Raw genomic sequence first — 12284 nt, 5'->3', positions numbered from 1 at the left:
GATTAAACTACGGTACATTAGTTTATTTTTCTTAACGAGAAAAACAATTGCATAAATATTCATCTGTGAACTATTCCTTTCCAAGTTATAGACAGAGTTTTTTCTTGGAATGATCTCTTAGAGTAACTATCAAATTCATCGTTCGAAAGATCCTTCAACTCACACATTTTTGGACATGAATGCTGTATATTTTGTGTGTGTGTGTGTGTGCATCTAGTAATAAATATTCACTGTGAGCAGAAGGTGTTCTGAGATGTTCTATCATGATTTATCATGATTATAATTCATTCTTTCAGAAACTGTAGAAAACGGTCCCAAAGTTTGGTCACCTACAATCACTCATTGAATTATTCGAACATCTTTTAAAATGGATTAACTCTTTAAAAACTGCATCGAATGGCTGGAAATTATTTAAGATATTAGTCTGGTTTACTAAATCTGGTTTACTAAACAATATATATATATAAATTTTTGCAAACATTGCAATTTGTTGAAATGATGGGAACAATTAAAAAAAAATGATGCTTCTTAACTTTTTTATCAGAGCTGAGAACAAATACGTATGTGTATATTTGTTCTTGGCTCTGATAAAGACAGTTAAGAAGCATATATATATAATATAAATAAAATAATATAAATATTATATAATATAATAATATATATAAATATAAATAAAATATGTAATATAAATTATATATATATATATATATATATATATATATATATATATATATATTATTATTATTATTAATTATATATATATTATATTTTTAATCATTTAATTGTTTGAAACGTCTATAAAACGCATTGTTTAAATTTTCGTTCTAAACTTAGACGAAGAAGTTATTATTCTTGTCATTTCAACCCAATATTTCCTTAGACGTTATCTGAGCGGCATAAGCCATATTTTCAAAAAATTGACTTGTGACCAAAAATATAGATGCGACAATGTTAAAAAGACGAGTGAAATAAATTCCAAAGTTACTGTAAACCAACTTAACTCTAAATTATCTTAACATAAGTTTGATCACTGAAAAAAAACAATACACATGTCAGTAAATGATAACGCTCCTTGATTCTTACAATGAGAGAAATGTCACTTACGTCTCTGTGATTTTAACCCGCTTATCTAACAAACTAATCCCTCTGACGTTTCAAAATTTTTAAACAATTATTTCGTTTTAAATGGTATCCGAACGTTTTAGTGATTGAGTGCTTGACATTCTAGGAGTCAAGCGAAAATTCTGAAAACGAAGGAATAAATAAGCAAAGGAATGAAAGTTTAGCTGACACCTAACATAGTAAATGGTTAATAAGTGTTTTCTATCAGGGATGGTATGCAGCGTTAATGAAGATGGCTGGTAGGCCTACCTTGGTCGAATACAAGGCAGCGGGTGGTCTTGGCTGCGAGTCCCGGGGGCAGAGCGAATCTGTAGGCTGGGCCCAGCGACAACCCTAACCCCAGCCCGAGCGCCTCCGCGCCGCATCGGCCCCCGAACACAGGCCCTACTAGAATCACCCACATAACAACGGTCATCAGTCATCGTCATCATCAATACAATACATATTATACACAAATATAGTAAGTAATACATGGTTCATGCAAATTCTCTCTCCTTTAGCATTTGCTAATACCGATCGCATTAATCTTACACAAAATCGAAGGTTACAGAAAAATCGTGATTGCTATAATTTCTGTTCAGAGTTCAAATTATTTTGATACCAATATGATATAAAAATTGGTTCAGAATGTAGCCTGCCTCTGTATAAGATAAATTTCTTGTTATCGAAGATATATGTTCCTATTTGCGGCAATATTTCTCTATCAATGATCGTGTCTCCTTCATATCAAGAAAAATGGAGAAAAAAATATCTGTTGATGGACTTAATAACATTTCTTGACAGAAGATCGTATACGAATATTAATAAAATTAGGCAAAAGATAAACATTTTCAGAGACATTTTTGGCTTGGAATCGAAATTTTTTGGACCACAAAGTCATGCCATAATGAAACACCTGTGTAGGAAAAGGAAGAGATGAGTTGAAATGGGAATTTGTTACTTCTTCGCTTACCGAGAATTATATATGGTCGCAACATTTTGCACGTAATTTTCAAGAAAAATCAGATTAAGACGGTTCACAATTCTCTTAAAAATTAAAATTCCACAGACAAAGAAATAATCAATCGGTTATGGCACAAGTTTACCAATTTTTCTCTACCCAATATGTCGAAACCAACGAAGTTATATAGTCCAATAAACGTTTACGCGCGCACTCGAATACAATAATATCGCGCATAGTGACTTTAATTATCGACGAATTTTCGAAATCGAACGTACACGGGGGCGCTCCGATGTTTTGAAACTGTATTAATTACGCGATTGTAATAAAGAATGCCGTTGTCGGTCGAATTGCAAATAGAAACTAATGGGGTGCGACCGGAAAGCCGACTTCGGCTGTTCGCTGATGTCAATGAACAAGATGAAACGAACAGTTTACGATATATCCTTTCGAAAGGAGTATTAAACGTATGAAGTTTTTATCGTTCCTCATCGTCTTTGGTAGGCGAACGAGCCTCGCATTATTACGATCAAATATAGATAGCATTGTCGTTACATTCAACACGGATTATATTGGTTTTTAGTATAGAGGCAGCACGTGGCGGTCGGTTGTCTATCAAAGACCCTTCCTATATCTGATCCAACCCGCCAGCTTAAATTCATATTCATTAGATGGGAGCTATAAATGAATCCTGTCGGCTCGTTTGTTATTAATACGTAAAAATATAATTTTCAATATAACGCCAGCGTAATATTATGCTCATTCTATGAGACAACCTAACTATCAAGATATTAGGTTTATGTACTATCGCATACATGCCTGTGTTAAATTATAAAGTCATGCACATAAGTTGTATAAAATCGTGGACACACTTTTACTACTGAGAACATTCTTTATTGTACCGAATGTTAGATATTGAACGTGAAATGCTGTTTGTTTTAGAGTGTCGCGAAAAAGTATTGGCGCATCTTTTAAAATGGATTAACTTAAAATATATTGGACAGAATGGCGTCGAAAGAAATTGCTGTAAAAATTGCAATTGATGGGAATAATGGAAAAAATACAAATGACGCTTATCGACTTTCCAGCAATGCCTATAATCATTTTTGTAGATCTCGGTGACTTATATGCATATTGAAAACTTCAGCTACAGGCTCTAAAATATGTAGAAGTTTCCAGATTTCGTATGGTCATCGATCAAACATTAATCAACTTTGATGGAATTTTTAGAATAATTTGTTAGAATAAAAAATGAAGAATTACTCGAATAAATAAATAGAATAATTTGTTACGAATAATAAATAATTGTTATTCGAATAAAATCTTCGACTAAAAAGAATTCATTCGAATATAAATATTTTAGATAAATATTTATTCGAAACGATACGAACAACGCCCAACTCTGCTTCAAGGTAAAATGAAGTTTCACGCGTAACCTTGTCTCGAACATTTCAAAGAAATCACGTATCAAAAAGACTACAATTAAACACAGCTCCAAATAAATACGAAAAATTCCAAATATGACCTTGCTTCTAACAATTCAATCTTTACGCTCGAATTTCGCTAAAAATGTTAGCTCCCTTACTTCAATAAAATTCATTGTCAACAATCATTGGAAGGTAATTCTAAAATACACGTGTACTCTGATAAATCAGTGAAACCGTCGCATTAAACTCGGACACAAAATTTTTCGTTACCGTGAAAATTCTGTAGATAGATGAAGGGGAAACGTGCAAGAAGGAGCTTCCGCGGCTCAGTCCCGCCGCGAGGAGCACACGCAAGCCTAAGTCACTATCTAAATTCATGCTCGGGTAGGGTAAATGCATCGGGTGTAATGTCGGAGGCTTAACGCGGCCTTTAAATTCGGCCTTTGAGATGCAGAATACGGAGAGGCGCTTCCTCTCCTCGTTCTTCGTTTCAGGACCTTTGACTTTAGGAGCTTGCACGCTGATTAAGACACCCGATACAATTAGGTGGCGGAAAGAACCTCAAAAGACGCTCGCTTCTCTTTACCTGAACCCTCTCCCACCCATGATCCGGATGCAGACGCTTAACCGGTGCTACGAAACACTGGGGTGATTTTCTCTTCATTGCCAAGAAATTCTACGAAAGTTTCTTTGAAAACTTATTTCGTCTAACGACAAATACGTTCCTCGTGGAGACGCATTTTTTTTTTATTAAAGAACGTTAATGCACAATTGCGCTAGTTAATTAGAGATACATCAACTGCTTCCGGATGAAACATAACGGAGTCTGGTTATACGGGGCTTCTTAATGAGAAGGTGGATGGAGGAGATATTTAAGAATTTTTTTAATGATTATTGTAGAACTTATTTAGTATAAATGAGCAAGTCAGTATCACAGTGGCGTAGGTCACATTTTCGAATATTTTGGCTTATATCGTAAGTAGACCGTTTACCTCGAGTAAACCGTAAAAATAAGAATGACTTTCGGCATTTTTTTTTATAACGATCAAACTTTTCGTCACGTTCCGTATATATATTCATTGACGTTTCAAGATACATGAATTTTTTCGTTACATTTTATCGACGTTTACTAAATGGTAAATTTTTTCACTGGTCAGTAAGCAATACATTGAAAGACAATACACTCCTTGTTTCTCGCAATGAAGAAAATGTGAATTATACCACTATGACTCTAACCCATTTAAATGTTGTAGGACTATCGTTTCATTTTTCAAGACAAGGCTGTATTTTTGTTTAGGGAAAATAAGTGTTTTCATCCGAGTTAAAGCAATTTCGCGAGATCGTTTTATGCTGACGTTCGTGGCTGTAACCAAAACATCAGGAAGATTATCAATTTACGTGTGAGTGACTATTATTTGAACTGATTTTTCAATTATAGCAGTATAATGAATTAAGATTGATGAAGTACATAATTATAAAAAATGAAATACTAGTATGCAGGTTAACAATATGCTCTTTTAGAACAACTTGTAGGTAACAGAATATTTAATAATCGAACAAATTCATTTATTAAAAAAGAATATAAACATTTAAGAAAACTTTCTGCACAGGTTGCAATCTTCAATTTGAAAAACATATGGCGTGCATATCGTATCATAATACTTAAGTTTAACAGATATTATGCACTTCACAGAATATTCCAAAAAACTTCAGCCAAGCATTCTCCATCACCAAATGTATTAGACAACGTGAAATCGGTTCGCTTCACAAAAATCTCAGAAGAAACGTTCGCCCCACCTGTACTCGGCTGCAGTATAGTATTTAGCTGTTGCATTAGGGGAAAGGAATTCAACTTTTTGCCAGATACGTCATCTACACACAGTAGTATGTTTCTTACGTACGTCACAAATTATTACTTTAAAATAAATTCCCAAAAAATCCTTCGAATGGTTCTCAATGACCATTGATTGGCCATCCCAATGGCCATTTGCTACATAAAGCTAGTTGTGATACAGTATTCACTCGTTGCATCAGAAGAAATAAATTCATCCTTTTATTTGTTGAACTTTAGTTAGCTTGAATCCGAATTGTTATTTTAACCCTTGTACAAAATGTGTATGTATAGCGTGGAGATAAGTAAATTCGGGTGAAATTGAGCCAATGTCACATATTTACGAGAAATAAGTACGAAGAATAAATTCAGTGCAGTTAATTGTTACAGTTTGTTATTTCAATTATATTTTAGACTTCCACAATATAATATATATAACATAGTTTTAATAGAAATATCTTTGAACTTGCTCAGAAGTAAAAGAAACAACTGTTGACTGCAGAACTTGCACCAAACCTGCGAAGTTCTAATGAATTTCACATACATATACAAAAATAGAAAACGCTATTAATAAAAAAGAAGATTACAAAGTCACATTTCTTTGCGCAAAAATTATCGATAATTACTATACATATTGGGATATGATACAGTTTCGTTTCAAGCCATGGTTTAATAGCAAGAGAACCACAATTTATATCTTTATTTTGGGTCAGACAGACTCTCAATTTACGTCCAATATTTAAAGTAAATTCCCAAAAACTCCAAACAATCACCAGTTCAATTAGACAATAATTCCTAGACCAAAATCCCTTCGAATCTTCCATAAAACTGCCAGCATCAGAAGAAGCATTTGCTTCCATCGGAGTCAGCTGTATCATAGTATTTAGCCGTTGCATTAGCGAGAAAGAATTCGCCTTTTTACAAAGCGAACCTTTTGCAGGATTGCGTGGCGAACGTTAGTTGGGTGAAAAATCGGCGTTCTTTTCACTCGGCAAGAAAAGTTGTAGGCAGCGTATGGTGGTGCACGTCAGCCAGGGTGATGCAGGGTGTCAGAAATAGCCGAGGCGAGGAGGCAGTGTAGAAAGCGAATCAACTAACAGTGCAAACAGCCATGGAACGTCAGTGGTTGCGTCGAAGCTGAAGCAGCGAGTCTCGCTTTCTCGATGAATTATTCAAGGCTTCTTGATCCGGTCTCTCAGCCGTATAAACCGACAGACGGATTCCCGTCCTCTCAATCGACCAGCTACCGATTTTTTCCTTCTCCCCGCCTTGCACCGCCGCTCCCGCGGCTCCACCAACCCCCGGACCGACAGTTCTTTCCCTACTTGTGAGTATGTTGACCAGATTAAGATCGCAGGATCGACTGTCAGCTGCCGTGATCATGATGCGCAACAATCGCATGCCTCGGAATCGTCTCGTGCACCATGTTAGGCGGTCTCCTGTTTCCCGTTGTTTCCCCGGTTCTGCTTCGTCTTCGTCGTCTTCTTCTTCTTCTGTTCTCTTCTTCCAACGATTCTTGTTCGGTCACGTCCCCTCGCTCCATTCATGTAGATGTCTCAGACGTCGTCGTCTATCCACCGCGAGATGATCCGTCGTTTTGCTTGCAAGAAATTGGACACTCACCGGGGGAATACGGAGACTTTGTTGCGGATAAATTGTTACATAAAACGCATTTTTTCGGCGACACCACTGCGCTCGGCGACTCCACTTTGCACCGGTCTGCAGATATCAAACGGACGAATGGAAAGTGCCGATCAAAATGGTCGGCTTCACATATTGTCGTTTATAGTTGTTCAAACCATAAGACGATCTCATAGTAAAGAATCGAAATCTAAATCCAGAAATATCATCAGAGTTCAGCATTATTCATTATATTAATTGTTTTCTCTAGATAACTTACTACAGTAATCTCTCCCTAATTCGCGCTCAGATTGCGCACAAAAATAGACAATTTGGGAAGAGGAGATACGATTATTTCGAGCCTTGCGTCTCGTTTTTATAGTTGTTGACAATCGGTAACTACAAAAACGAGCCTCTTCCCAAATTGTCCATTTTCATCATTCGCAACAAATGAATAAAAACTGTATTTTTATTCGTTATTTGTCAGTCGCACGAATTTTTCCGAACTTTGAATACGATACAATCAATTTCCATCGTCATAAGGCAATACAGACTAGCCAATTTTTGTGTTTGGTAAGTTTAGCGTTAATAAGAATGAGTATGTTGTTCTCGGTGAAATGGTCATTTATGTAAGATTATTGTTTTGAAATAGATTTTTAAAGCAATTTCTTATAATTCAAGAAGCCACTCCTCGTGAACACTTGATCTTTTCAGGTGTTTTCACATACTTTAAAAAACGAATTCTTTTTCCAACATTTAGACACAATAATTTAATCAAATTAAGGCAGCAATAAAATGCTTCATTTAAACATTTTTCTACATCTTTCCGATGTTTTATGGCTTGTATTTTGTGCATTCTTTTGTGTGAACTACACCTTATGTAACTATGTAGCTACGTAGCTCGTTCCATGAGATTTTGGTTAAAGCGAGGAAATTAAAAATACATACGTAATTGTAACTATTAATGATAAACAGAGTGGTAATTACATTAATAAAGCATCATTTACGCTAATAGCAACATGGAATATTTACAGTTACAGTTCAAAAGCGGGGTGAAATGTGCAATCTCTGTAAATCGAATAGTCACAAGCAATATTGTGTGTTCCACTAATTTGTAGAGAACATTGTAAACGACAATAAACATAATTATTGACGTACTATATTTTCCTTTTGTTCCGGAAAGTAATTCAGGAAAGCGTTAATTGTACATTTAAAGCCACCCTCATACGTAAATTAAAGGAATCCAATAGATGACGTAACGGTATTAGAAGTTTATGTTTTTACGTTATCTTCGATTTACAGAAACCTCGACAAACGACCGAACGTAACGTAACATAATCTATCGCTTAAACTTTCAATAACTTAAAGGACTTAAATAATAGAATCACTCAATGTAATGCTAGTAAATGTTACTGAATATACATCCGAAATAGTATTCACTGACATGCATCGTTTTATAGCATTAATTCGTATATCACTTTTCCGAAAGTCCGTCTGGCAATTCAGTCTTAGGAAAAGCATTTTAACTGAGATTATAAGGAACTGAGAAGGAAATTAAAAAATTCCCGTATTATTAGAAGATGTAACAATGCGTCGTGGTTCCACGTGAGTGATCCGAGCGTCGTCGCGCAGGTGCACAACACCATGAAACATACATGCGTGAAGGGACGAGATCACTCTCTCGCAAGAATGAGCAATGCGCCGAGGAAAGGGGGAGAGCTCAGTTACTGTAAAACAGAAGAAGTAATAGAAGATGAGACGTTCAGACATGGTACTGGAGAGTGGATTGTGTTGCGGCAACTTAGCTGGTTCAGTTCCCGGCGTGAGATCCAACGCTGCAAGCACGAGATCGAACTGGAAAAATGGGAAAGGAGCTGAACAACCTGCAGCTGGAACGCCAGGAACCATAAGATCAATATCCAATCATTCACTGACAAATGTTGCTAATTAGAAAATCACTCTTCACTTGCAGAGGATTACTTTCCGTCAAAACATTCGTTTATTGTCGAGGAAAAACGTATATATATATGCATTTTATATTTTGTTGTATCTCTTACTTTTGGATTTTCTATGGATCGTGAACCGCAGTCTGATTTAACATTTTTACTGTCATGCCAACAATCTCGAAGTCTTTATAAAATTGAATTATTTTATTTTGCCAAATTAAAATTGAAAAGTTAAATTGTATAATATCAAATACAGTTTCAGCGCACTTACGTTTTGCGAAACCTAATCAAATTAGGAAGATGCGATAGATTAGTGTAAAAATTAATCACTCATGCATGGGTGACGTGAAAGACAAAGTGTTGATGATATGATGGATATGTCACACATTTTACGAAATTTTACTCATTTTATTATCTAAAGATTGTAGGAACCTACTTTTCATTCTATGTTTGTACAGTTTTATGTCTCAGAGATATAATTTGAAAATGTTATAAAGCTGATGAAGAAGATGGAATTTACAAATTGATGGAATTTGTTCGCAGCTTCGTAATTTATTTTCAAATGAAAAGTAAATTAATATTTCGGATTCGTTGCATCACTCAAGTTAACGCAAATAATATTGATGTTTGACGGGTCATTAAATGCAAATTACTTGCAAATATTACTTTTTGCCAACCATGAATTACGTTCAGATATACTTCTCTTGTTGCAGATATATTGCTCTTATATAAAAATATGTACAAAAACGATCTTGCATTATAGCGAATCTTGTGTTATAGTGAAGAAAATATCCTTTTGAAGTCTTTTTATAATTCTGAACAATTGAATAATTATGTTGCTTTATAGTGTAGCATTAAGCCTTGTGAATTAGAAGTAATGTGATACAGAATCTTCCGCACATTAAATTCTCTGGCGTGATACGCGATACAAGATTCCGAGAATTTCGATAATCATCGATGAAATAATTATGAAACACATGCGCATGCTTCGTTCTATTACAATGAAATTGAATTTCGTTTTGTAAGGGTGTCAAAATGTTCCAGTATTTTGCCAATAAAAAACGGGACTTCTACGAGAATAAGATTTCAAAGCTGCCAAGAAAACGTCAAAAAATTAAAAAACAAAAACAAACTTTAAAAAATTGTCTTTCATTTTCTCGTAAAGGAACGAAACAACTTTCCGAACGATCCAATATAAAGATGCTTATGAAGGAAATGATTGAACTAAAATATACTCATTCACGCAGAGGTTGCCAATCAAAATGACCAGTTTCATATTTTCTATTTTCAAATAAAGACTTATACGTTCTAACAAGAATGACGAAAGGTCTAAATAAATTGGGTGCCGTCGTTCTTATAAAGCAACATAATTCAGTCTGTTTTAGAACTCGACAGATTTACTGTTAAAATCAAATATATCTGTGTTCTCGTCTCTCTTACAGAACCAGTCACTGTTAGTGTACCATAGTTGCAGTGTTAAATAGATTTCGTTGGTGATTGTACGCAGAATACCGTAGCGGGAGTAACAAAATGCCGAACAGTATTAGTATTTCGATTAGTTCAAAGTTAGAATAGCGGAATGAAGAAGAGAAAGGTGGACGAGAGCAGTCGAAGCTGTTGGATGATAATCGACGTCGATTTTCACCGTAACAGCCGGCGTGTATCGATTGTGGAAAGACTAATGGCCAGCGTGGTTAACCGTATTATCCCACGGCGGAAGTCCGCCAGTTCAAACGGGGACATAAATAGCGGCGGTTCCCGAATCGTCTGTTTCAATATTAGTTTAACAATCACGGCTACAGGATCCACCGATACGAACGTCACGCACACTACTGCCAATATGCAGCATGAAAATATATGCGTAAAAAATTGTTAAAACAAAATCATACATATATGTCAGCAAATTCATTGATCATCGATGCCCTAATTCACCCATTAGACACGTTTTGCTTAGATCTTTCTAGTTCGGTTCATGTTATACATCTCTTTCCTGCATCCTTCTATGTTTGTTCGCACGAAATAGAAATCAGAGAAGAACACATGAAATTCTATGACGAACAACTGCTGCAACTAAGTACTAAACGTTAATAATGTGAAAATAATTGCAATGACTGTCCATAATAGTCTTGTTATTTACGCTTCACTGTTTGTATAATAGATGTTCAAATCATATTATAAATAATTCGATGTCTTTTAGTTAACCGGTTAGCCGATGCAATCTCTTTGAAAAGTGTGTAAGTTACTGTAATTATACTGTAAATGTTCGATTTTCTTCATACTTTGTTTAAATACAACACTTTTATAAGATACAAAATAAAATAAAAAATATCAAAGTATTAGATTGTGTTCGGGAAGTTCGTTTCAAATCTTTTATATGAATTCAATGAAACGCGAACTCTATGAAACGGGAAACGAACTTTCCGAACAACCTAACATGTATATCCTTCTTAACCAGTTAGTTGTTTTTAACAAGTATACTCATCATGAAGAAACGACAACATTTTATGATATGTAAGCATGGAAGTGTAATTTCCAGATTCACAGTTTAAATCACATTTCTATTGTTAGAATTAAAATGAGGTTTCCTAATATGCCTTCTAACAAAATATACGACAAAATCTAATAAGATTTTCATCTACTTTAGAACATAAAGAATTATTTAGTAGGATGAAAGCATTTTGTTTTTACTGTAATTCTCATCACTTTATATCTATGAAAATCCATATCTGCACAGAGATCTGCAATCTGGCACTGATAAAAAGTATCTGCTGTATAAAGAAGCGGGACTGGTAACAAAATAAAGCTCAATTCATCTGAAAAACATTAAGTGAACTTCATATGTAGCGAAGAATCAAATTATTTCATGATTTATCATTAAACTGCGGATTTGACGATAATGGAGAAATATCGATATATTAGTTTCAACCAATTAAAATTATGAAAGAAAGAATGAAATGTCTAGTTGGCTACGATCTCTTGCAATCGATGCAAAAATATTGTATTTTGCACAAAGATCCGCAGTCTATTCGTCATTAAATTTCCACTGCAGCTTCGGAAACGCGAACACACAGAAATATTAATAATCGTTGAACGTCCAATCCAGATTACGAAATCCAATTGTGTCACAGAAATTTCGTAGGAATCGCGGTCACGAGTACCGGTGAGTCGGAAATTTCCATGTATAGGAGGTCCCATAGGAGTTCTCGACCCTGCATATTGCGGATTTCCGTGAAACGGGGACGGTCGAGGATGTTGTCGGATTCTTTATTAATTTTACAACTTTTTCATAAAGCAACGAGGCTCCTGGAACTGATATACTCGGGCATAGTTTGGTGAATATTGGCGGCGAGTCCAGAATAAGGAGGGAGGAGGTTGGTCTCGTTGCTCCGGATGGATTC

General features: G+C 35.2%; 1 protein-coding gene across 6 annotated transcripts in view; it reads right to left on the bottom strand.

Annotated features, from left to right (window-relative positions):
- LOC143259661 (E3 ubiquitin-protein ligase RNF220) overlaps nt 1-12284 on the bottom strand; it is a 225366-nt gene that overhangs the window by 154171 nt on the left and 58911 nt on the right. For 4 of the 6 annotated variants that reach the window (XM_076522920.1, XM_076522922.1, XM_076522916.1 and 1 more), the window contains one exon: nt 1372-1509. The exons of 1 other annotated variant lie outside the window; for it this stretch is intronic. In XM_076522920.1, the coding sequence (XP_076379035.1) occupies nt 1372-1509 (138 nt within the window). The remainder of the gene's footprint in view (nt 1-1371; nt 1510-12284) is intronic. One more of the 6 variants, XM_076522917.1, reaches the window with a different exon arrangement.

Source organism: Megalopta genalis, chromosome 6, assembly GCF_051020955.1.
Source record: "Megalopta genalis isolate 19385.01 chromosome 6, iyMegGena1_principal, whole genome shotgun sequence".
NCBI classification, from domain to species: domain Eukaryota; kingdom Metazoa; phylum Arthropoda; class Insecta; order Hymenoptera; family Halictidae; genus Megalopta; species Megalopta genalis.
This window is presented reverse-complemented; position numbering and strand designations above follow the sequence as displayed.